Source organism: Mobula birostris, chromosome 1 (assembly GCF_030028105.1).
Source record: "Mobula birostris isolate sMobBir1 chromosome 1, sMobBir1.hap1, whole genome shotgun sequence".
NCBI lineage: Eukaryota > Metazoa > Chordata > Chondrichthyes > Myliobatiformes > Myliobatidae > Mobula > Mobula birostris.
In genome coordinates, this window is record NC_092370.1 from 253,733,386 (window position 1) to 253,760,918 (window position 27,533).

At 45.0% G+C, this 27,533-nt stretch overlaps 1 protein-coding gene across 1 annotated transcript in view; it reads left to right on the forward strand.

Annotated features, from left to right (window-relative positions):
• Positions 1-27,533, forward strand: part of tmem63c (transmembrane protein 63C) — a 228,636-nt gene that overhangs the window by 190,566 nt on the left and 10,537 nt on the right. Inside the window, exon 20 of the mRNA XM_072251616.1 lies at positions 11,869-11,984. Coding sequence (XP_072107717.1) covers positions 11,869-11,984 — 116 coding nt within the window. The remainder of the gene's footprint in view (positions 1-11,868; positions 11,985-27,533) is intronic.

The following is a 27,533-nucleotide window of genomic DNA, read 5'->3' on the forward strand; positions in this document are numbered from 1 at the left end:
ATTACCAGATCCTTCTGATACTCCTCAGAGCCGAACGTTGTTGAGCTGCAGCTCCTGAGAGAGTGTATAAAGGAAGTGGAACTGCAGCCCAATGGCCTTTGATTCATATGGGAGAATAAGGAGGTGATGGATTGGAGCAACAGGGAAGTAGTCACCCCTGGGTTGCAGGAAACAGGTCACAGGGTGACTGTCAGGAGAAGGAAGGGGAAATGTATAGCCAGTGCAAAATACCCCTGTGGCCATTCCCCACAATAATAAATATACCACTTCAGATACTGTTGAGGGGGATGACCTACTATACTGACACCAATAACATAGGTAGAAAAGCTGAGGAGGTCTTGAAGAGAGATTTTAGGTAGAAAGCTGAAAAACAGGACCTTGAGAGTAGTAATCTCTGGATTTCTGCCTGTTCTACGTGCCAGTGAAGGTAAGAATAAGATGATTGGTACTGCTTCTTTTTGTACTATATATCAATGATTTAGATGATGGACATCAGCCAGTTAGAACAGTGAAGAGAGTTTAAAAGGAGACGGTTATTTCTTCAGCAGTTTGATCGAGGTACGACTGCGCAAACGCGTGGATGTCAGCCAGTTTGAACAGTGAGAAGAGTTTAAAAGGAAACAGTTTTATAGAGCAGGCTTAGGAGGAGCGGGCGGCGAAGTAGAGGGGAACAGAGTAGGAGGGCTTTGGTTCAACGGGGCTTTGGCGATAATGGGTCAAGGCGTGGTAGGTTGCCTGTGTAGAATACAGACAGGAAGTATGTATGTGAGGCCGTTGTTCTGTGCTCAGTGTCAGATGTGGGAAGTCCTGAAGACTCCCAGCCTCCCGGATGGCCACATCTACACCAGGTGCGTCAAGCTGCTGCAGCTCCTGAGGAACCGCATTAGGGAACTGGAGATGCAGCTCGATGACCTCTGGCTGGTCAGAGAGTGAGGAGATGATAGATAGGAGCTATATGCAGGTAATCACCCCGGGGCTTCGGGAGACATGTAAGTGGGTAACAATCACAAGAGGGAAGGGCAAGAGTCAGATGCTAGAGAGTACCCCATGGCTGTCCCCCTTAACAGTAAGTACTCCTGTCTGAGTACTGTTGGGGGGGACGGCCTACCTGGGGGAAACAACAGTGGCCGCACCTCTGGCACAGAGTCTGGCCCTGCGGCTCAGAAGGGTAGGGAAAAGAAGAGGATGGCAGCAGTGATAGGGGACTGTATAGTTAGGGGGTCAGACAGGTGATCCTGTGGACGCAGGAAAGAAACACGGATGGTAGTTTGCCTCCAAGGTGCCAGGGTCCGGGATGTTTCAGATCGCGTCCATGATATCCTGAAGTGCGAAGGAGAATAGCCAGAGGTCATGGTACATATTGGTACCAACGACATAGGTAGGAAAAGGGAGGAGGTCCTGAAAACAGACTAGAGGGCGTTAGGATGGAAGTTGAGAAGCAGGACCATGAAGGTAATAATCTCGGGATTACTGCCTGTGCCACGTGACAGTGAGTATAGGAATAGAGTGAGGTGGAGGATAAATGCGTGGCTGAGGGATTGGAGCAGGGGGCAGGGATTCAGATTTCTGGATCATTGGGACTGCTTTTGGGGCAGGTGTGACCTGTACAAAAAGGACGGGTTGCACCTGAATCCCAGGGGGACCAATATCCTAGTGGGGAGGTTTGCTAAGGCTATTGGGGAAGAGTTTAAACCAGATTTGCTGGGGGGGTGGGAACCGAACTGAAGAGATGGAGGAAGAGGTAGTTGGCTCACAAATAGGAAAAGCTTGTAGACAGTGCGAGAGGGAGGATAGGCAGGTGATAGAGAAGGGATACGCTCAGACCGATGGTTTGAGATGGTCTGTTTTAATGCAAGAAGTATTATAAACAAAGCGGATGAGCTTAGAGCGTGGATCAGTACTTTGAGCTATGATGTTGTGGCCATTACAGAGACTTGGGTGGCTCAGGGGCAGGAATGGTTATTTCAAAGGTTAGGCTTTAAATGTTTCAGAAAGGGTAGGGAAGGAGGCAAAAGAGGCGGGGGCGTGGCACTGTTGATCAGAGAGAGTGTCATGGCTGCAGGAAAGGTGGACGCCATGGAGGGATTGTCTGCGGAGTCTCTGTGGGTGGAGATTGGGAAGAAGAAGGGGTCAATAACTCTACTGGAGAGCCAGAAGGGGCGATGAGAAAGTCTTGGCAGATAGGATTAAGAAAAACCCTAGTGCATTCTACAAGTATGTGAAGAGCAAGAGGATAAGACGTGAGAGAATAGGACCAATCAAGTTTGACAGTAGAAAAGTGTGTATCGAATCAGAGGATATAGCAGAGGTACTTAATTAATATTATGCTTCAATATTCATTATGGAAAAGAATCTTGGCGACTGTGGGGATGATTTACAGCGGAAGGAAAAGCTTGAGCAAGTAGATATAAAAAAAGAGGATGTGCTACAGCTTTTGGAAAGCATCAAGTTGCATAAGTCACCGGGACCGGATGAGATGTACCCCAGGCTACGGTGGGAGGCAAGGGAGGAGATTGCTGAGCCCCTGGCATTGATCTTTGCATCAGTGGGGATGGCAGAGGTTCTGGAGGATTGGAGGGTTGTGGGTATTGTTCCCTTATTTAAGAAAGGGAGTAGAGATAGCCCAGGAAATTATAGACCAGTGAGTCTCACTTCTGTGGTTGGTAAGTTGATGGAGAAGATCCGAAGAGGCAGGATTTATGAACATTTGGAGAGGCATAATATGATTAGGAATAGTCAGCATGGCTTTGTCATGGGCAGGTCTTGCCTTATGAGCCTGATTTAATTTTTTGAGGATGTGACTAGACACATTGATGAAGGTAGAGCAGTAGATGTAGTGTATATGGATTTCAGTAAGGCATTTGATAAGTTACCCCATGCAAAGCTTATTGAGAAAATAAGGAGGCATGGGATCCAAGGGGACTTTGCTTTGTGGATCCAGAATTGGCTTGCCCACAGAAGGCAAAGTATGGTTGTAGAAGGGTAATATTCTGCATGGAGGTTGGTGACCAGTGTTGTGGCTCAGGGATCTGTTCTGGGACCCTTTCTGTTTGTGATTTTTTATAAATGACCTGGATGAAGAAGTGGAGGGATGGGTTAGTAAATTTGCTGGTGACACAAAGGTTGCGGGTGTTGTGGATAGTGTGGAGGGCTGTCAGAGGTTACAGCAGGACATTGATAGGATGCAAAACTGGGCTGAGAAGTGGCAGATGGAGTTCAACCCAGATAGGTGTGAGGTGGTTCATTTTGGTAAGTCAAATATGATGGCAGAATATAGTATTAATTGTTAGACACTTGGCAGTGTGGAGGATAATAGGGATCTTGGGGTCCGGGTCCATAGGACACTCAAAGCTGCTGCGCAGGTTGACTCTGTGGTTAAGAAGCCATACTGTGCATTAGCCTTCATCAACCGTGGGATTGAATTTAGGAGCCGAGAGGTAATGTTGCTGCTGTATAGAACCCTGGTCAGACCTCACTTGGAGTACTGTGCTCAGTTCTGGTCGCCTCAGGAAGAATGTGGAAACCATAGAAAGGGTGCAGAGGAGATTTACATGGATGTTGCCTGGATTGGGGAGCATGCCTTATGAGAATAGGTTGAATGAACATGGCCTTTTCTTCTTGGAGCAACGGAGGATGAGAGGTGACCTGATAGAGGTGTATAAGATGATGAGAGGCATCGATGCTGTGCATAGTCAGAGGCTTTTTCCCAGGGCTCGAATGGCTAGCATGAGAGGGCATATTTTTAAGGTGCTTGGAAGTAGAGGAGATGTCAGGGGTGAGTTTTTATGCAGAGAGTGGCTGCCAGCGACGGTTGTGGAGGTGGATACAATAAGGTCTTTTAAGGGACTTCTAAATGGTATATGGAGCTTAGAACCCCTTCTGGAATTCCTAATTTCATTCTTAAGCTCCTTCCTGCTAGCCTTATAATCTTCTAGATCTCTAACACTACCTAGTTCTTTGAACCTTTCGTAAGCTCTTCTTTTCTTCTTGACTGGATTTTTCACAGCCTTGGTACACCACAGTTCCTGTACCCTACCATCCTTTCTCTGTCCCATTGGAACGTACTTCTGCAGAATGTCACACTAATATCCCCTGATTGTTTGGCACATTTCCCTGATAACATCTCTTCCCAATTTATGCTTCCAAGTTCCTGCCTGATAGCTTCATATTTCCCCTTACTCTTCACTGAGGAAGACATCAGCAGTATACCGGACACTCAAGGTTGGCAGGGAAGAGAAGTGTGCGCAGTCACAATTACGACAGGGAAAGTACTCAGGAAGCTGAATAGTCTAAAGGTAGATAAATCTCCCGGACCAGATGAAACGCACCCTCATGTTCTGAAGGAAGTAGCTGTGGAGATTGTGGAGGCATTAGCGATGATCTTTCAAAAGTCGATAGATTCTGGCATGGTTCCGGAGGACTGGAAGATTGCAAATGTCACTCTGCTATTTAAAAAGGGGGCAAGGAAGCAAAAAGGAAATTATAGACCTGTTAGCTTGACATCGGTGGTTGGGAAGTTGTTGGAGTCAATTGTCAAGGATGAGGTTACAGAGTACCTGGAGGCATATGACAAGATAGGCAGAACTCAACATGGCTTCCTTAAAGGAAAATCCTGCTTGACAAACCTATTACAATTTTTTAAGGAAATTACAAGTAGGCTGGACAAGGGAGATGCAGTGGATGTTGTATATTTGGATTTTCAGAAGGCCTTTGACAAGGTGCCACACATGAGGCTACTTAACAAGATAAGTGCCCATGGAATTACGGGAAAGTTACATACGTGGATAGACCGTTGGCTGATTGGCAGGAAACAGAGAGTGAGAATAACGAGATCCTATTCTGGTTGGTTGCCGGTTACCAGTGGTGTTCTACAGGGGTCCGTGTTGGGGCCGCTTCTTTTTACATTGTACATCAACGATTTGGATTATGGAATAGATGGCTTTGTGGCTAAGTTTGCTGATGATACGAGGATAGGTGGAGGGGCCGGTAGTGCTGAGAAAACAAAGAGTCTGCAGAGAGACTTGGATAGATTGGAAGAATGAGCAAGGAATTGGCAATTGAAATACAATGTTGGAAAGTGTATGGTTATGCACTTTGGCAGAAGAAATAAACGGACAGACTATTATTTAAATTGGGAGAGAATTCAAAGTTCTGAGATGCCCCGGGACTTGGGAGTCCTCGTACAGAATATCCTTAAGGTTAACTTCCAGGTTGAGTCAGTAGTGAAGAAGGCAAATGCAATGTTGGCATTCATTTCTAGAGGAATAGAGTATAGGAGCAGGGATGTGATGTTGAGGCTCTATAAGGCGCTGGTGAGACCTCACTTGGAGTACTGTGGGCAGTTTTGGTCTCCTTATTTAAGAAAGGATGTGCTGACATTGGAGAGGGTACAGAGAAGGTTCACTAGAATGATTTCGGGAATGAGAGGGTTAACATCTGAGGAACGTTTGTCTGCTCTTGGACTGTATTCCTTGGAGTTTAGAAAAATGAGGGGAGACCTCATAGAAACATTTCGAATGTTGAAAGGCATGGACAGAGTGGATGTGGCAAAGTTGTTTCCCATGGTGGGGGAGTCTAGTACGAGAGGGCATGACTTAAGGATTGAAGGGCGCCCATTCAGAACAGAGATGCGAAGAAATTTTTTTAGCCAGAGGATGGTGAATCTATGGAATTTGTTGCCAAAGGCGGCAGTGGAGGCCAAGTTATTGGGTGTATTTAAGGCAGAGATTGATAGGTATCTGAGTAGCCAGGGCATCAAAGGTTATGGTGAGAAGGTGGGGGAGTGTTACTAAATAAGAGAATGCATCAGCTCATGATAAAATGGTGGAGCAGACTCGATGGGCCGAATGGCCAACTTCTGCTCCTTTGTCTTATGGTCTTATGGTCTACTCCAATTAAACGCTTTCCTAACTTGTCTGTTCCTATCCCACTACAATGCTAGAAATAGAATTGTGATCACCACCTCCAAAATGCTCTCCCATTGAGAGACCTGACAACTGACCAGGTTCATTTCCCAATACCAGATCAAGTACAGCCTCTCCTCTTGTAGAATTATCTACATATTGTGTCAAGAAACCTTCCTGAACGCATCTAGCAAACTCCACCCCTTCTAAACCCCTTGCTCTGGGAAGATACCAATCAATATTGGGGAAATTAAAATCTCCCACCATGACGAGTCTGTTATTATTACACCTTTCCAGAATCTGTCTCCCTATCTACTCCTTGATGTCCATGTTACTATTAGGTGGTCTTTCAAAAACACTCAGTAGAGTTATTGAACCCTTGCTGTTCAACAGAGACTTAGTCGACAATCCCTCATGACTTCTTCCTTTTCTGCAGCCGTGACACTATCTCTGATCAGCAGTGCTCCCTCCTTGTCCTTGCTGAAACATCTAAAGCCTGGCACAATCAGCAGCCACTCCTGCCCCTGAGACATCCAAGTATCTGTAATGGCCACAATATCATAGCTCCAAGTATTGATCCTTGCTCTAAGCTAATCCACTTTGTTCATGATGCTTCTTGCATTAAAAGATACACACCTCAAACCACCAGTCTGAGTGCATCCCTTCTCTATCACCTACCTATTGTCCCTTTCACACTGCCTACAAGCTTTCTCTATTTGTGAGCCAACCGTCCCTTCCTCCGTCTCTTCAGTTTGGTTCCCACCCCTCAGCACTTCTAGTTTGGAACAGCTATTCTGGATTTGGGTGTTATGCAATGAACTGGAATTGATTAGAGAAGGTCAAAGAACTGTTAGATGTAAATGATCATAAAATGATAGAATTCACCCTGCACTTTGAGAAGGACAAGCTAAAGTCAGATGTATCAGTATTGCAGTGGAGTAAAGGGAATTACAGAGGCATGATGGAGGAGATGGCCAGCATTGAATGGAAAAGAATATTTTGCAGGGATGACAGAAAAACAGGAATGACTGGAATTTCATGAAGCAATTCGGAAGGCACAGAATGTATACCTCCTAAAAACGAACAAGTATTCTAAAGGCAAGATGACACAACAATGGGTAACGAGATGTCAAAGCCAAAGAGATGGCATATAATAGAACAAAAACTAGTGGGAAGATAGAGGATTGGAAAGCTTGTAAAACCCAACAGTAGGCAACTAAAAAAGTACTTAAGAAGGAAATATGGAACATGAAGGCAAGCTAGCCAATAATATTAAAGAGGATACCAAAAGTTTCTTCAGATACATGAAGTGTGAAAGAGAGGTGAGAGTGTATATCGGACCCCTGGAAAATGTTGCTGGAGAGGTAGTAATGGGAGACGAGGAAATGGTGGATGAACTTTACGTCAGTCTTCACTGTGGAAGACGCTAGCAGTATGCCAGAAGTTGAAGAGTGTCGGGGGCAGAAGTGTGTGATGTTGCCATTACTAGGGAGAAGGTTCTTGGGAAAACTGAAATATCTGAAAGGAGTTAAGTTGCCTGGAACAGATGGTATACACCCCAGGGTTCTGAAAGGGGTGGCTGGAGAGATTGTGAGGGTATTACTAATGACCTTTCAAGAATCAGTTGACTCTGACATGGTTCCAGAGGAATAGAAATTTGCAAATGTCACTCCACTCTTCAAGAAGGAAGAGAGGCAGCTGAAAGGATGTTATAGGCCAGTTAATCTGACCTCAGTTGGTTGGGAAGATGTTGGAGTTGATTGTTAAGTATGTGGTTTTGGGTTACTTGAGGCACATGATAATATCGGCTGAAGTCAGCATGGTTTCCTGAATGGAAATTCTTGCATGAAAAATCTGTGAGAATTCTTTGAAGATAAACAAGGATAGACAAAGGAGAATTGGTGGATGTTGTATATTTGAATTTTCAGAAGGCCTTTGACAAGGTGCTACACATGAGGCGGCTTAACAAGTTAAGAGGCTATGGTATTACAAGAGAGATACTAGCATGGATAAAGCAGTGGATGATTGACAAGAATCAAAGATTGGGAATAAAGGGAGCCTTTTCTGGTTGGCTGCCCGTGTTCCACAGGAATCTGTTTTGGGATCATTTATTTCTACGTTACATTGTCATTGACTTGTATGATGGAATTGATAGCTTTGTGGCAAAGTTTGCGGACGATACAAAGATAGGTGGAGGGGCAGGTAGTTTTGAGGAAGCAGAGAGTCTAGAGAAGGACTTAGACAGATGAGGACAATGGGCAAAAAAGTGGCGGATGGAATGGGAAGTGTATGGTCATGCACTTTGGTAGAATAAATAAAAGGGTGAACTGTTTTCTAAATGGAGAGAAAAGTAAAAAAAAAAATCTGAGGTGCAAAGGAATATGAGGGTCCTGGTGCAGGATTCCCTAAAGGTTAACTTGCAGGTTGAGTCTGTGATGAGGAAGGCAAATGTGATGTTAGCATTAATTTTAAGAGGACTGGAATATAAGTGTAAGGATGTAATGTTGAGTCTTTATAAAGCACTGGTGAAACCACACTTGGAGTATTGCGAGCAGTTTTTGGGCCTGTTATCTAAGAAAGGATGTACTGACATTGGGGAGGGTTCAAAAGAGGTTCACGATAATGATTCTGGGATTAAAAGACTTGTTATTTGTTTTGGGCACATGGCCAACTGGTTAAGTTGTTCGTCTAGTGATCTGAAGGTCGCTCGTTCGAGCCTCAGCTGTGGCAACATGTTTGTGTCCTTGAGCAAGGCACTTAATCACACATTGCTCTAGTGTCTGTGCAAGGAGTGGTGCCCCACACAGACTTCCAATCTGCACCTTGTAAGGCATAAAAATGCCTGACGCAGGACTCTAATGGTCTGAGTCGATGTTCCCCTCCCCATATGAAGAACATTTGATGATCTGGGCCTGCTCTCACTGGAATTCAGAAGAATGAGGGGTGACCTCATTGAACATTGAAAGGTCTCAATAGAATGGATGTGGAAAGGATGTTTCCTGTGGTTGGGGAGTCTAATACTGGAGGACATAGCCTCAGAGTAGAGGGGCGTCCTTTTAGCCAGAGAGTGGTGAACCTGTGGAACTCATTGCCATAGGCGGCTGTGGAGGGCAAGTCATTGGGTATATTTAAGGTAGAGGTTGATTGATTCTTGATTGGTTTTGGCATGAAGGGATATGTGGAGAAGGCAGAAGATTGGGCCTGAGAGGGAAAATGGATCAGCTATGATGAAATGTCGGAACAGACGCAACGGGCCAAATCATCTAATTCTGCTCCTATATTAGGGAATGAGATAGGTCAGGTGACTCGAGGTTTGTGTTGGGGAGCACTTCGGTCCAGTGATCACAATGCTATTAGTTTCAATATAATTATGGAGAAGGATAGGTCTGGACCCAGGGTTGAGATTTTTGATTGGAGAAAGGCTAACTTTGAGGAGATGCAAAATGATTTAGAAGGAGTGGGTTGGGACAATTTGTTTTATGAGAAGAATATAATAGAGAAATGGAGGTCATTTCAAGGTGAAATTTTGAGAGTACAGAATCTCTATGTTCCTGTTAGGTTGAAAGGAAAGGTTAAAAGTTTGAGAGAGCCATAGTTTTCAAGGGATATTAGAAACTTGGTCCGGAAAAAGAGAGAGATCTACAATCAATATAGGCAGCATGGAGTAAATGAGGTGCTCGAGGAATATAAAGAATGTAAAAAGAATCTTAAGAAAGAAATTAGAAAAGCTAGAAGAAGATATGAGGTTGCTTTGGCAAGTAAGGTGAAAATAAATCCCAAGGGTTTCTACCGTTATATTAATAGCAAAAGAATAGTGAGGGATAAAATTGGTCCCTTAGAGAATCAGAGTAGACAGCTATGTGCGGAGCCAAAAGAGATGGGGGAGATTCTGAACAATTTCTTTTCTTCGGTATTCACTAAGGAGAAGGATATTGAATTGAGTAAGATAAGGGAAACAGGTAGGGAAGTTATGGAAACTATGATGATTAAAGAAGAGGAAGTACTGGAGCTTTTAATGAATATCAAAGTGGATAAGTCTCCGGGTCCTGACAGGATATTCCCTAGGATCTTGAGGGAAGTTAGTGTGGAAATAGCAGGGGCTCTGACAGAAATATTTCAAATGACATTAGAAACGGGCATGGTGCCGGAGGATTGGCGTATTGCTCATGTTGTTCCATTGTTTACAATGGGTTCTAAGAGTAAACCTCGCAATTATCAGCCTGTGAGTTTGACGTCAGTGGTGGGTAAATTGATGGAAAGTATTCTTAGGGATGGTATATATAATTATCTAGATAGACAGGGTCTGATTAGGAACAGTCAACATGCATTTGTGCGTGGAAGGTCATGTTTGACAAATCTTATTGAATTTTTTGAAGAGGTTACTAGAAAAGTTGACAAGAGTAAAGCGGTGGATTTGTCTGTATGGACTTCAGTAAGGCCTTTGACAAGGTCCCACATGGAAGGTTGGTTAGGAAGGTTCAATCGTTAGGTATTAGTATTGAAGTAGTAAAATGGATTCCGTAGTGGCTGGATGGGAGACGCCAGAGAGTGGTGGTGGATAACTGTTTGTCAGATTGGAGGTCAGTGGCTAGTGGTGTGCCTCAGGGATCTGTACTGGGTCCAATATTATTTGTCATATACATTAATGATCTGGTTGATGGGGTGGTAAATTGGATTGGTAAGTATGCAGATGATACTAAGATAGGTGGAGTTGTGGATAATGAAGTAAGTTTTCAAACTTTGCAGAGAGATTTAGACCAGTTAGAAGAGTGAGCTGAAAGATGGCAGATGAAGTTTAATGCTGACAAATGTAAGGTGTTACATTTTGGTAGGACTAATCAAAATAGGACATACATGGTAAATGGTAGGGCATTGAAGAATGCAATAGAACAGAGGGATCTAGGAAAAATGGTGCATAGTTCCCTGAAGATGGAATCTCATGTGGATAGGGTGGTGAAGAAAGCTTTTGGTATGCTGGCCTTTATAAATCAGAGCACTGAGTATAGGAGTTGGGATGTAATGTTGAAATTGTATAAGGCATTGGTGAGGCCAAATTTGGAGTATTGTGTCCAGTTTTGGTCACCGAATTATAGGAAAGATGTCAACAAAATAGAGAGAGTACAGAGAAGATTTACTAGAATGTTACCTGGGTTTCATCACCTAAGTTACAGAGAAAGGTTGAACAAGTTGGGCCTTTATTCTTTGGAACATAGATGGTTGAAGGGGGACTTGATAGAGGTATTTAAGATTATGAGGGGGATAGATAGAGTTGACGTGGATAGGCTTTTTCCATTGAGAATGGGGGAGATTCAAACAAGAGGACATGAGTTGAGAGTTAAAGGGCAAAAGTTTAGGGGTAACATGAGGGGGAACTTCTTTACTCAGAGAGTGGTAGCTGTGTGGAACGAGCTTCCAGCAGAAGTGGTTGAGGCAGGTTCGATGTTGTTGTTTAAAGTTAAATTGGATAGATATATGGACAGGAAAGGAATGGAGGGTTATGGGCCGAGTGCAGGTGGGTGGGACGAGGTGAGAGTAAGGGTTTGGCATGGACTAGAAGGGCCGAGATGGCCTGTTTCCATGCTGTAATTGTTATATGGTTATATCTTATGGCCTTATGATACCATCTAAATTTGCCTTTCTCCACTTGAGAATCACTTCTCAAGGACCAGACCTATTTTTATAATTACCTTTAAACTAAAGGCATCAATGTAACCCTTCCCTCCCACATAGCCCTCTATTTTTCCTTTTTGTTCCTATCATTTGATAACATCATTGTGAGGCAGCTGGAATTGTTTTGCTTCATTATGCGTTTTGCTGAAATAGACGTTGTTGAATTCAGACAGACTTCTGTGTAGCATGATGTGAGGTTATCCAATCTGAACAGCAAATATTGCAACAGCATATTTACAAATGATGGGATGTTGAACGTTTGAGGTTGCGGCAATAACTGTTGTTTTTATTGCAGGGCCAGTGCAACCCATCACCCTCTTCACATTTGTCACGTTGCTCCTCTGCATCGTCTTCTCATTGTTCGCATTTTGCATCAAAGGAGTTCACAAACTTAAGCCTCAAAATTATCAGGTAAATGGGATTGTGCTGGGATATAGAAGAAGGGTAAATGGGACACCCAGTGGGACTGTATTGGGGTGTAAAAGCAAGAGAAATGGGACATCCAGCGGAATTGTGTTGGGATGTAGAAGAAAGTTAAATGTGACTCCCAGAGGGATAGTGTTGGGATGTGGAAGAAAGGCTGTGGCACATAGATCAATGGTTTGGAATCTGAGATAAGGTCAAATATCAACCTTGAAGGAAGTAATGTCCTGATTCTCCAAAACCTGTTTACAAATACTGCCCCTGCACCTTGGGGCATGAACAAGGTTAATGAGTCATATACATCCATCCTATGTGGACATATGTCCAAATCACAGACGAGTCTGCAGATCCTGGATCAGCCTTGTTCTTTTCTGTTGGGACAACAGGATGCCATTGGTGCAACAGATGGAGCTACAACCTTACAGCTCCAGCAATCCAGGTTCAATCCCAACCCCCAGTCTGTTCTCCCTCTGACTGGGTGACTTTTCCCCAGATGCTCTGAAGATGAGCGGGTTGGTGTGTTAATTGTCCCTGGTATACAGGTGAGGGGCAGAATCTGGGGTGGGGGTGGGAGATGATGGGAATGTGACGATAAGTGTAGGACTGGTGCTTGGTGGTGGCACGCTAGTGGGCTGGAGGGCCATTTTCTATGTTGGGTTACTCTGTGAACCTATGCTTGAATGGTGAAGCAACACACATCAAAGTTGCTGGTGAACGCAGCAGGCCAGGCAGCATCTCTAGGAAGAGGTGCAGTCGACGTTTCAGGCCGAAACCCTTCATCAGGACTAACTGAAGGAAGAGTGAGTAAGGGATTTGAAAGTGGGAGGGGGAGGGGGAGATCCAAAATGATAGGAGAAGACAGGAGGGGAAGGGATGGAGCCAAGAGCTGGACAGGTGATAGGCAAAAGGGATACGAGAGGATCATGGGACAGGAGGTCCGGGAAGAAAGACAAGGGGGGGGGGGACCCAGAGGATGGGCAAGGGGTATATTGAGAGGGACAGAGGGAGAAAAAGGAGAGTAAGAGAAAGAATGTGTGTATAAAAATAAGTAACAGATGGGGTACGAGGGGGAGTTGGGGCCTTAGCAGAAGTTAGAGAAGTCGATGTTCATGCCATCAGATTGGAGGCTACCCAGACGGAATATAAGGTGTTGTTCCTCCAACCTGAGTGTGGCTTCATCTTTACAGTAGAGGAGGCCGTGGATAGACATGTCAGAATGGGAATGGTGAATCAGCTTCCTGAATCTCTGTAGCATATCTAGTGAGGGTGCTGTCACTGTGCTGATGGAGAGAGTTCCAGTGATAATGAACGAATAGGCTTGTCAGTTTCTTATAATTTGCTGCTCCTGTCCTTGCTGTCTCGGCTTGGGAGTTTTTGTCAGGACAGCCGAGACAGAGAGGGTACACAAGCCTGGATAGTTGTTGGATGGAGTGAATGTTCAGGAGGTGGCTGGTGTGTCAGTCTAGCAGGCTACTTTCATCTGTATTGTTTCAAGTTGATGAAGCTGTGCTCATTCAGGCTGGTAGGAAGTGTTTCACTATGCTCCTGACTTGTGCTTGCGAATGGATGTAGGAAAGGCCTTGGGGTAACTGGAAATGGGTCCCTTGTTGCAGGATATCGGCCTCTGGCCTTCATTTGTCATCACAGAATCTGTCCCTTAGGAGATGATCATCTTCAAAGATGAAGACTTATGGAAGGAATATGAGCAAAAGGTGGAGACGATCTTGGGACTTGTGTCTTCCTTTTCCTTTGTTTCTAAATGAAACATCACACAGTCAAATGAGCAAATTAGAGAACAGACTTGTTCAAGCAATCATTGGTAACTTGTATGGTTTTACATTGTGTTCTTAAGCAACATTTGTGTGAAGCAGAAGAGAGGAGAAAACTATTCCAGAAGCAGGTAGATAGATTCAAAGTACATTTATCAAAGTGTGTATACAGAATACAACCCTGAGATTCGTCCACCTGCAGGCAGCCACAAAACAAAGAAACAATGTGGAATCCATTCAAGAAAATATCAAACCCCCAACACATGAAAAAAGAGCAAATTGCGCCAACAGCAAAAAGCGAGTGAACAGTACATAGAATATCAAACATTGAGCCAGGAGTCTAGTAGTATTCAGTTTAGTTCCTTTCAGCACCGTGCCACTAGTTGACTGCAGGCCACAGACTACTATTTGCCAAAGTGCCCCAGTCCACATCGATCACCCTGATCAAACCGCTCAAAAACAGCAAACAAAAAGTAACCCGAATCCAGAGCCCCTTTGTTGTAGAGAGACTAGTGACAATCGTAGCGTCTGCTCCCTGTGTTTGGCTTACTCTGAATAATTAAAAAAGTTAATGCTAGAAATACTCATCAAGTCAGGCTACATCTGTGGAGAGAGGAGTAGACTTAATATCTCTTCAGAACATAAAAAGCTGTGAATTGAATTGACTTTATTTCTTACATCCATCACATTCATTAGGAGTAAAAATCTTTACGTTATGTCTCTGAATGTGCAATGTGCAGTCGTAGTAATTTATAATAATTTATAATAAATAGAACAGTCAAGGTAACATGGAATACACTCAAATCAGCGTGAGTTAATCCGCCTGATGGCTTGGTGGAAGAAGCTGTCCCGGAGCCTGTTAGTCCTGGCTTTTTATGCTGCGATACCATTTCCCGGATAGTAGCAGCTGGAACAGATTGTGGTTGGGGTGACTCGGGTCCCCAGTGATCCTACGGGCCCTTTTTACACACGTGTCTTTGTAAGTGTCCTGAATCATGGGAACTTCACAACTATATATGTGCTGGGCTGTCTGCACCTCTCTCTGCAGAGTCCTGCGATTAAGGGAAGTACGGTTCCCATACCAGGCAGTGATGCAGCCAGTCAGGATGCTCTCAATTGTGCCCCTGAAGGAAGTTCTTAGGATTTGGGAGCCCATACCAAACTTCCTGAACTGTCTGAGGTGAAAGAGGCACTGTTGTGCCTTTTTCACCACACAGCTGGTGTGTACAGATCACATGAGGTCCTCGGTAATGTAGATGTCAAGGAACTTAAAGCTGTTTACCCTCTCCACCCCAGATCCATTGATGTCAATAGGGGTTAGCCCATCTCCATTCCTCCTGTAATCCACAACCAGCTCCTTTGTTTTTGCGACATTGAGGGAGAGGTTGTTTTCTTGACACCAGTGTCAGAGAGATGACTTCTTCATTGTAGTCCACCTCATTATTGTTTGAGGTAAGGCCAATCAGTGTCGTCAGCAAACTTAATTAGCAGATTAGAGCTGTGGGTGGTAACACAGTCATTGGTATACAGGGAGTAAAGGAGGGGGCTTAGTACACAGTCTTGAGGGGCTCCTGTATTGAGGTGAGGGAGCCCACTCTTACCACCTGCTGGCGATCTGACAGGAAGTCCAGGATCCAGCTTCACAAGGCAGGGTCAAGGCCTGAGGCAGGGATGTGTGTAAAATAAAACATAGAAACATAGAAATCTACAGCACATTACAGGCCCTTCGGCAACAATGTTGTGCCAACCATTCTAGAAGCTGCCTAGAATTTCTCTACCATATTTCCCTCTATTTTTCTCAGCTCGGAGTATCTACCTAAAAGTCTCTTAAAAGACCCTATTGTATCTGCCTCTACCACCTTCACTGACAGTGCATTCCATGAACCCACCACTTTTTGTGTGAAAAACTTATCTCTGACATCCCCCTTATACCTACTTCCAAGCAGCTTAAAACTATGCCCCCTCATGTTATAGACATTTCAGCCCTGGGGAAAAGCCACTAGCTATCCACGCGATCAAGGCCTCTCATCATCTTATACACCTCTGTCAGGTCACCTCTCATCCTTTGTTATTCCAAGGAGAAAAGGCCAAGTTCACTCAGTCTATTCTCATAGGGCATGCTCTCCAATCCAGGCAACATCCTTGTAAGTTTCCTCTGCACTTTCTCTATAGTATCCACATCCTTCCTGTAATGAGGTGACCAGAACTGAACACAGTACTCCAACTCTAAGTGAAGTCTTATGTAGCTGTAACATTACTTCACGGCTCTTGAACTCAGTCCCATGGTTGATGAAGGCCAACACACCATACGCCTTCTTAACAACACTCAACCTGTGCAGCAGCTTTTACACAAACTCCAAGATCTTGCTGATTCTCCACACTGCCAAGAGTCTTACCATTAATATTATGATTAGAGGTAGCTTTGTAGTGAAAGTGGTGGAAATTGTGGAAAATGAGCCATTGGACATGGAGGCTGGTAGAGTGGAGGTTAGGACAAGATAGCCTGCCTTTGAACCAGGCCAGGCATTTCTATCCACACACATCAAAGTTGCTGGTGAACGCAGCAGGCCAGGCAGCATCTCTAGGAAGAGGTACAGTCGATGTTTCGGGCCAAGACCCTTCGTCAGGACTAACTGAAGGAAGAGTGAGTAAGAGATTTGAAAGTGGGAAGGGGAGGGGGAGATCCAAAATGATAGGAGAAGACAGGAGGGGGAGGGATGGAGCCAAGAGCTGGACAGGTGATTGGCAAAGGGGATATGAGAGGATCATGGGACAGGAGGCCTAGGGAGAAAGAAAAGGGGGAGGGGGGAAAACCCAGAGGATGGGCAAGGGTTATAGTGAGAGGGACAGAGGGAGAAAAAGGAGAGAGAGAAAAAGAATGTGTGTATATAAATAACAGATGGGGTACGAGGGGGAGGTGGGGCATTAGCGGAAGTTTGAGAAGTCAATGTTCATGCCATCAGGTTGGAGGCTACCCAGACGGAATATAAGGTGTTGTTCCTCCAACCTGAGTGTGGCTTCATCTTTACAGTAGAGGAGACAGTGGATAGACATGTCAGAATGGGAATGGGATGTAGAATTAAAATGTGTGGCCACTGGGAGATCCTGTTTTCTCTGGCGGACAGACCATAGGTGTTCAGCGAAACGATCTCCCAGTCTGCGTCACGTCTCGCCAATATATAGAAGGCCACATCGGGAGAGAGATATAGAGATAACCAGGTTGCAAATTGTAGCGGTGACTTTCCTCAGAGGCTCAGAATTAGTGACATCGAACCAAGCATAAAAGCGATTGAGCTCATCTGGGAGAGAGACTGTGGTGTTGGCAGCACCACAACGTTTGGCTTTGAAGTTTGTGATGGTATGCAGCCCTCGCCACAAGTCACGTGTGCTATTTGTTGTGAACCTTGACTCAATCTTGTCCCTATATTGTTGTTTTGCAGCCTTGATAGCTTGAAGTTATGAAACCCTCCATGACTTCCTTCTTTTCTGCAGCTGTGACTCTATCCGTGGTTAGCAATGCAAAAATGAATCCCGCTTTCCTGATTGGATGACTCATATTCCAATGCACCCGTTATCTCTAACCAAAACCCAAACACTGCTTCTACAGAAAGACCATTACGTTAGCAGTGAAACCTTTACCCGTAACACCCTGGTAAATGAACCCTTAGGAGGCAGTCATAGTGATAGTCATACTTTATTGATCCCGGGGGAAATTGGTTTTCGTTATAGTTGCACCATAAGTAATTAAATAGTAATAAAACCATAAATAATTAATAGTAATATGTAAATTATGCCAGGAAATAAGTCCAGGGCCAGCCTATTGGCTCAGGGTGTCTGACCCTCCAAGGGAGGAGTTCTAAAGTTTGATGGCCACAGGCAGGAATGACTTCCTATGACGCTCAGTGTTGCATCTCGGTGGAATGAGTCTCTGGCTGAATGTACTCCTGTGCCCAACCAGTCCATTATGTAGTGGATGGGAGACATTGTCCAAGATGGCATGCAACTTGGACAACATCCTCTTTTCAGACACCACAGTCAGAGAGTCTAGTTCCATCCCCACAACATCACTGGCCTTACGAATGAGTTTGTTGATTCTGCTGGTGTCTGCTACCCTCAGCCTGCTGCCCCAGCACACAACAGCAAAGATGATCGCACTGGCCACCACAGACTCGTAGAACATCCTCAGCATCGTCCGGCAGATGTTAAAGGACCTCAGTCTCCTCAGGAAATAGAGACGGCTCTGACACTTCTTGTAGACAGCCTCAGTGTTCTTTGACCAGTCCAGTTTATTGTCAGTTCGTATCCCCAGGTATTTGTAATCCTCCACCATGTCCACATTGACCCCCTGGATGGAAACAGGGGTCACCGGTACCTTAGCCCTCCTCAGGTCTACCACCAGCTCCTTAGTCTTTTTCACATTAAGCTGCAGATAATTCTGCTCACACCATGTGACAAAGTTTCCTACCGTAGCCCTGTACTCAGTCTCATCTCCCCTGCTGATGCATCCAACTATGGCAGAGTCATCAGAAAACTTTTGAAGATGACAAGACTTTGTGCAGTAGTTGAAGTCCGAGGTGTGAATGGTGAAGAGAAAGGGAGACAAGACAGTCCCCTGTGGAGCCCCTGTGCTGCTGATCACTCTGTCGGACACACAGTGTTGCAAGCACACATACTGTGGTCTGCCAGTCAGGTAATCAAGAATCCATGACACCAGGAAAGCATCCACCTGCATCGCTGTCAGTTTCTCCCCCAGCAAAGCAGGGCGGATGGTGTTGAACGCACTGGAGAAGTCAAAAAACATGACCCTCACAGTGCTCACTGGCTTGTCCAAGTGGGCATAGACACGGTTGAGCAGGTAGACGATGGCATTCTCAACTCCTAGTCGGGGCTGGTAGGCAAACTGGAGGGGATCTAAGTGTGGCCTGACCATAGGCCGGAGCAGCTCCAGAACAAGTCTCTACAGGGTCTTCATGATGTGGGAGGTCAATGCCACCCGTCTGTAGACATTGAGGCCGCTGGGGCATGGCGTCTTCGGCACAGGGACGAGGCAGGACTTCTTCCACAGCACAGGAACCCTCTGGAGCCTCAGGCTCAGGTTGAAGACATGGCGAAGTACTCCACATAGCTGAGGGGCACAGGCTTTGAGCACCCTGGTACTGACACCATCTGGTCCTGCAGCCTTGCTTGGATTGAGACGTTTCTGCTGTCTTCTCACCTGTTCAGCTGTGAAGCCCACCGTGGTGGTTTCGTGTGGGGAAGGGGTATAGTCATGAGAGCAGGGTGGGTGACTGTGAGGAGGGGTAGGAGGGGAGAGTGGAATATGTGTTGGTTGGGGGCCGACAACAGATGAATCATGTGGGGGATGGGCAGGGGCCACAATGTCAAATCTGATAAAGAACAGGTTAAGTTCGTTGGCCCTGTCCACACTGCCTTCAGCTCCTCTGTTGCTAGTTTGCCGGAACCCAGTGATGGTCCTCATCCCACTCCAGACCTCTCTCATGTTATTCTGCTGGAGTTTCCACTCAAGCTTCCTCCTATACCTGTCTTTAACCTCCCTGATCCTGGCTTTCAGGTCCCTCTGTATTGTCCTCAGCTCCTCCCTATTTCCATCTACTGCAGTTTGAGAGGGAGAAGCATAAATTGGATATATCAGTATTATAATGGAATAAAGGAAATTACAGAGGCATGAGAGAAGAGCTGCTGAGGTGGATTGGAGGAGGATACTGGCTGGGATGATGAGAGAGCAGAGGTGCCTGAAGTTTCTGGGAACGGTTCACAAGGCGCAGGTTAGATATGTCCCACAGAAGAAGTTATTCTCAAATGGCGGGGCTAGGCAACTGTGACTAACAAGGGATCGAGGGATGACTGCGCAAGCGCGTAGACGTCAGTTAGTTAGACCAGCGCGAAGAGTTTAAAAGGAGACAGTTTTTTCTTCTGCAGTTTGATCGAGGGATGACTGTGCAAGCGAGTTGGCATCAGCAAGTTAGACCAGCGCCAAGAGTTTAAAAGGTGACAGCTTTATACAGCCAGCGAATTGTAGAGGGAGTCAGAGTAGGAGGGCTTTGCCTCAACGGGGCTTCAGCGATAACAGATTGAGGAGAGGTAGGTTACTTGTGAAGAATAGAAACAGGAAGTATGTCTGTGAGGCCGGTGTTCTGTACTGAGTGTCAGATGTGGGAAGTCCGGGAGACTCCCAGCCTCCTGGAAGGCCATACCTGCTCCAGGTGTGTCGAGCTGCAGCTCCTTAGGGACCGAGTTAGGGAACTGGAGTTGCAGCTTGCTGACCTTCGTCTGGTCAGGGAAAGTGAGGAGGTGATGGAGAGCAGCTATAAGCAGGTAGTCAGATCGGGACCACAGGAGACAGATACGTTGGTAACAGTCAGGAGAGGGAAGGGCAGGTGTCAGATACTAGAGAGTACCCTGTGGCTGTCCCCCTTAACAATAAGTACTCCTGTTTGAGTACTAGTGGGGGAGACAGCCTACCTGGGGGAAGCAATAGTGGCTGTGCCTTTGGCACACAGTCTGGCCCTGTGGCTCAGAAGGGTAGGGAAAGGAACAGGATGGCAGCAGTGATAAGGGACTCTATAGTTAGGGGATAAGACAGGAGATTCTGTGGATGCAGGAAAGAAACTCGGATGGTAGTTTGCCTCCCAGGTGCCAGAGTCCGGGATGTTTGTGATTGCCTCCACAATATCGTGAAGTGGGACAGTGAACGGCCAGAGGTCGTGGTACATATTGGTACCAATGACATAGGTAGGAAAAGGGAGGAGGTCCTGAAAACAGACTACAGGCAGTTAGAAAGGAAGTTGAGAAGCAGGACCTTAAAGATAATAATCTTGGAATTACTGACTGTGCCAAGTGACAGTGAGTATAGGAATAGAGTGAGGTGGGGTGTCGGGGAGGGGTAGCATCTCTGGTGGGGGAACATGTTGCGTCCTTTTCAAGGCAGTTAGTCCACCGCTGGGCCCCACCTGGCACTCAGCTCTCACCTGTGGCTCCCCGTAGCTGTCGACTCTGTCTTGCCACTGAATCCAGGTGGGATTTGGGAAGAGAGAGTGAGGCAGACGCTGTGCAACTCTCCCTCACTTAAATCCAAATCACGTGCTAGTCTTGATCATAATAGTGTCGAGGTCCTCATGGACAACGATGGACGAACACAAAAAGGAGTGAGGTGGAGGGTAAGTGCGTGGCTGAGGGATTGGAGCAGGGGGCAGGCATTCAGATTTCTGGATCATTGGGACCTCTTTTGGGACAGGCGTGACCTGTACAAAAAAGAACGGTTTGCACTTGAATCTGAGCGGGACCAATATCCTGGCAGGGAAGATTGTTAAGGCTATTGGGGAGAGTTTAAACTTGATTGCTGAAGGGTGGGAACAGAACTGAAGAGACAGAGGAAGGGGCTGTTGGCTCACAAATAGAGGAAGCTCGGAGACGGTGTGTGAGGGAAGATAGGCAGGCGATAGAGAAGGGATGCGCTCAGTTCGATGGGTTGAGATGTGTCTATTTTAATGCAATAAGCATCATGAACAAAGCGGATGAGCTTAGAGCATGGATCAGTACTTGGAGCTATGATCTTGTGGCCATTACAGAGACTTAGGTGGAGAGGGGCAGGGGTGGTTACTTAGAGGTGTTTCAGAAAGGACAGGGAAGGAGGCAAAAGAGGTGGGAGCATGGCACTGCTGATCAGAGATAGTGTCACGGCTGTGGAAAAGGAGGAAGTCATGGAGGGATTGTCTAACCCCAAGACATTCTACAAGTACGTGAAGAGCAAGAGGATAAGACATGAGAGAATAGAACTAATCAAGTGTGACAGTGGAAAAGTGTGTATGGAACTGGAGGAGATAGCAGAGATACTTAATTATGAAATTAGCCTTCACACAATGCACCACACTCCAAAATTAATTGCATTTGATACATTTCAAAATCCTAGAGCTATTTGATTTTTTTTTAAATAACTACATAAGCACAATCCTCATTTTACTTTTGGATGCAATGAATACAATGTTATGATAATAACTGTTAAAACTATTTAAAGTCAGCTGTGGGTGGAAATGTGAATAAGTCAGTGTACAAGATGGGGCGGCACGGTAGGCTTATTCAGAAAGTCAGAAGGCATGGGATCCAGGGAAGTTTGGCCAGGTGGATTCAGAATTGACTTGCCTGCAGAAGGCAGAGGGTCGTGGTGGAGGGAATACATTCAGATTGGAGGATTGTGACTAGTGGTGTCCCACAAGGATCTGTTCTGGGACCTCTACTTTTCGTGATTTTTATTAACGACCTGGATGTGGGGGTAGAAGGGTGGGTTGGCAAGTTTGCAGACGACACAAAGGTTGGTGGTGTTGTAGATAGTGTAGAGGATTGTCGAAGATTGCAGAGAGACATTGATAGGATGCAGAAGTGGGCTGAGAAGTGGCAGATGGAGTTCGACCCATCTGGGAGGCAGGGTTTGAGGGTCGGCACAACATTGTGGGCCGAAGGGCCTGTACTGTGCTGTACTATTCTATGTTTAAAACCCTTTCATTCCCAGTATCATCCTTGTTAACCTTCTCTGAACCATCTCTAATGCCAGCACATCTTTTCTTAGATGAGGAGCCTAAAACCATTAACAATACTCAAGGTGAGGCCTCACCAGTGCCTATTTGAGCCTCAATATCACATCCCTGCTCTTGTATTATAGACCTCTTGAAAATGAATGCTAACATTGCATTTGCCTTCCTCATCACCAACTCTACCTGCAAGTTAACCTTTAGGGTGTTCTGCACAAGGACTCCCAAGTCCCTTTGCATCTCAGATTTTTGGATTTTCTCTGTTTGGAAAATAGTCTGCACATTTACTTATACTATCAAAGTGCATGACCATGCATTTCAACATTGTCTTTCATTTGCCACTTTCTTGCCCATTCTCCTAATCTGTCTAAGTCCTTCTGCATCCTGCCTATTTCCTCAACACTACCTGCCCCTCCACCAATCTTCGTATCATCTACAAATTTGGCAACAAAGCCATCTATTCCATCATCTAAATCACTGACAGTCTGCATAAAAAGAAACAGTCCCAACAATGACCTGTGCAGCCACTAGGCACTGCCGGCCAACCAGAAAAGGAAATTCCTACTCGCTGCCTCCTACCAAAGGGAAAATTTTGCCTGACAAATCTGTTAGAGTTCTTCGAGGAAGCACAAGCAGGTGGACAAAGGAGAGGCAGTGGATGTCATTTATTTGGATTTTCAAAGGGCATTTGATAAGGTGCCACAGATAGGGCTGCATAACAAGATAAAATCTTATGTCATAAGGGCGAAGAACACAGAACTGAAGGAGCAGTAGCAGTCGGAATACAGTGGACAAACTTGTGGCGCAATTAGAGATTGGTCAGTATGACGTTCCGGGCACCACTGAGTCCTGCGTGAAAGAAGGTCATAGTTGGGGGTTTAACATCAAAAGATATACTTTGTATCAAAAGGCCGGGCAGGAAGTCCTATGTGGTGGTGTGGCTATTGGTCAGAAATGGAATTACAGCTTTAGAAAGAGGCGACATGGGTTCAGAGAATGTTGAATCTTTGTGCATGGAGTTTAGAAATTGTAAAGGTAAAAAAACCAGTATGGGAATCATATATAGGCCTCCAAGTAGTAGCCAAGATGTGGGGTTGAGATTGCAAAGGAAGCTGGAAAAGGCCTGTAATAAGGGTAATGTCATAACTATCATGGGGAAACTTCAATATGCACGGGGATTAGGAAAACCTGGATGGTGACAGATCGCAAGAGAGGTAATTTGTCAAATGCTGATGAGTTGACTTTTTAGAGCAGCTTGTGCTTAAAGCCAACTCAGGGAAAGGCTGTCTTAGCCTGGGTGTTGTGTAATAACGCATATAGAAACATAGAAAACCTACAGCACAATACAGGCCCTTCGGCCCACAGAGTTGTGCCAAACATGTCCCTACCTTAGAAATTACTAGGCTTACCCATAGCCCTCTATTTTACTAAGCTCCATGTACCATCTATCTAAAAGTCTCTTAAAAGACTCTGTCGTATCCGCCTCCACCACCGTTGCCCATCTATGGCTTCCACATCCTTCCTGTAGTAAGGCGACCAGAACTGAGCACAGTACTCCAAGTGTGATCTGACCAGGGTCCTATATAGCTACAACATTACCTCTCAGCTCCTAAATTCAATTCCATGATTGATGAAGGCCAATACACCGTACGCCTTCTTAACCTGCGCAGCTGCTTTGAGTGTCCTATGGACTCGGACCCCAAGATCTCTCTGATCCTCCACACTGCCAAGAGTCTTACCATTAATACTATATTCTGCCATCATATTTGACCTACCAAAATGAACCACTTCACACTTATCTGGGTTGAACTCCATCTGCCACTTCTCAGCCCAGTTTTGCATCCTATCAATGTCTCGCTGTAATCTAATCTAATATCTTATTAGGGAGCTCAATGTAAAGGAACCCTTAGGAGGCAGTGATCATAATATAATTGAATTCATACTGCAGTTTGAGAGGAAGAAGTCACATGTATCAGTATTGCAATGGAATAAAGGGAATTACAGAGGCATGAGAGAAGAGCTTGCCCAGGTGGATTGGAGGGGGATACTGGCAGGGATGATGGCAGAGCAGAGGTGGCTGGAGTTTCTGGCAACAGTTCACAAGGCACAGGATAGATTTGTCCCACAGACTAAGATGTTCTCAAATGGCGGGGCTAGGCAACCGTGGCAGATGAGGGGAGTTAAGAACTGCATAAAAGTCAAGGAAGAGGCATATAAGGTGGCAAAAGTGGGATGATGATACCAAAGAGTATGGGGAGAAGGCAGGGGAGTGGGGATGACTGCAAAAATTGGATCAACCCATGATTGAATGGCGGGGCATACTCGATGGGCCAAATGGCCTACTTCTGCTACTATGTCTTATGGTTTTATGATTGGGAAGCTTTTAAAATCCAACAAAAGGCTAGTAAAAAGAGCTATAAGAAGGGAAAAGATGAAAAGTGAGGGCAAACTAGCTGATAATATAAAGCAGGATAAAAAACGTTTTTTCAGTTATATAAAGAGTAAAAGGGATGTGAGAGTTGATATTGAACCACAGGAAAATGATGCTGGTGAGGTAGTAATGGGGATGAAGAAATGGCAGATGAACTTAATAAGTACTTTGCTTCAGTCTTTATTGTGGAAGATACTAGCTGTATGCCAGAGGTTTGTGAGTGGTCAGTTAGCAGGAGTGAGGCATTGGCTATTGCAAAGGAAAAAGTACTTGGCAAACTGAAAAGTCTTAAGGTGGGTGAGTCCTGGACTAGATGGACTACACCCTAGAGTCTTGAAAGGGTTTGCTGAAGAAATAACAGATGCATTGGTCATGATCTTTCAAGAATCACCTGATTCCCGCATGGTCCCAGAGGACTGGAAAATTGCAAATGGCACTGCACTCTTTAAAAAGGGAGGAAAACAAAAGAGAGGAAATTATAGGCCAGTTAGCTGAACCAGAGTGGTTAGGAAAGTGTTTAAGTCCATTATTAAGGACGAAGTTTCAGGGCACTTGGAGACTAAAGATAATACAAGTTAATGTAAGCATGGTTTCAGTAAAGCAAATCTTGCCTGACAAATCTGTTAGAATTCTTTGAGCAAGTAACTAGCAGAGTGGACAAAGGAGAGGCAGTGGATGTCATTTACTTAGATTTTCAGAAGGCATTGATAAAGTGCCTCACATGAAGCTGTTTAACAAGATAAAATCTTATGGTGTAACAGGAAGGATACTGGCTTGGATAGAAGAATGGCTGACGGGCAGGAGACAGTGAGTGGAAATAAAGGGGGCCTTTTCTTGTTGGCTGCCAGTGACTAGTGGTGTTCCTCAGGGGGTCAGTATTGGGACAGCTGCTTTTCATATTGTGAATGATTTGGAATTGATGGTTTGTAGCAAAATTTGCAGATGATACAAAGATAGGTGGATGGGTAGGTAGTGCTGAGGAAGCAATGCATTTGCAGAAGTTCTTAGGCAAATTGGAAGAATGGGCAAAAATGTGGCAGATGGAACACAGCGTTGGGAAATGTATGATAATGCAATTTGGTAAAAGGAACAGAAGTGCAGTCTATTACCTAAATGGGAGAAAATTCAAACATCAGAGGTGCAAAGGAACTTGGGAGTCCTCATGCAAGACTCCCAGAAGGTTAATTTACAGGTTAAATCTGTGGTAAAGAAGGCAAATGCAATGTTGGCATTTATTTCAAGGGAAATAGAACGTAAGAACCAGGAGGCTTTATAAGACACTAGGCAGCCTGCACTTGGAGTATTGACAACAGTTCTGGGCCACGTATCTCAGTAAGGATGTGTTGTTATTGGAGGGAGGGAGTCCAGAGGAGGTTCATGAGGCTGATTCTGGGAATGAAGGAGTTAATATATGAGGGGTGTTTGGCAGTTTCAAGGGGGTGTGAGAGTTCAGTATTTTACTCAGAGTCACAGATACCTGGAGTGTACTGCCTGGTATGGTGGTAGAGGCAAATACTGTACATTAAAGGTTTTTACAAGATGTTTGGATAGGCACATGGAAGTGAGGAAGATGGAGGGATATGGACATGGTGTAGATAGGAAGGATTAGTGTTTGGGTGTTTTTGATTTTCTTTTTAGCTGGTTCAGCACAATATTGTGGGCCAAATGGCCTGTTTCTGTGCTGTACTCTTCTACTTTCGTACACTCTGGCTACTGCCACAATGTCACTGTCTTATGCAATTTACTACCTTATTTTGAATGCCCAGTGACTGAACCTTCTTGACCATCCACTGCCTTGCCTTCATCAACTTTCCTGGCAATTTCCTTGAAAATCTCTATAAGATTGGTTAGACACAACGTACCATGTATGAAGCCATGCTGACTACTCATCATCAGTCCATGTCTATCCAAATACTCATAATACTTCCAATAACTTTCCCACCTCTGATGTCAGGTTAACCAGTCTATAACTTCCTGGTTTATTTTTTGAGCAGCGTAATAATGTTAGCTATCCTCCAATCCTCTGGAACCTCATCTGTTGCTAAGGATGATTTAAGTATCTCTGCTCAGACCCCTGTAATTTCTGCATTTCCTCCCACAGAGTCCGAGTGAACACTTTGTCAGGCCCTGGGGAGTTATCCACCCTACTTTGTCTCAAAACAGCAAATTTGTTTTAAATTCCCCAAGTATGTAACCATTCATCTTATCTCTGCCGCTCATAATTTCATAAACCTCTAAAAGGTCACCCCTCAGCCTTCTTCATTCCAGGATAACCAGTCCCAGACCTGGCCAAGCTCTCCAGTGTTGGTAACAACCTTATGAATCTTTTCACCTTTACCAGGTAAATGACATCGTTCCTATCATAAGCTGACTAGACAACAGTCATATTCCAGGTTTCCAGTAGCTGCAGTGTTCCAGCAATGTTTAATTCCTATTTGTTCCTTCTCTCCATATTTTCCTTCACCGACCCTATTTCCTTCCCCAGTCAGCTCAGCTGAGTTAAACACTCCTTCTCCAGCCAACATCACATCACTTGTGCCATTAAGTCTCCTGCATCGGTTCTCTACACTGACGTGTTTGATATCTAACACTTGCTGCTTCTTGCTGGAGAAAGTTCATAGACTTGAAACATTAACTGCCCTCTCACTCAAATTGCTGGTGTGTACATTTTAAACCAATTGCGGGTTTCCATTCTTCAGTTTCTCTCAGCATGGCCCACCTGTTGCACACTTACCAGGCCAGGCACCTGCTTTAACCAAATCGATATTGTGCTAATCGATATTAGCCACTA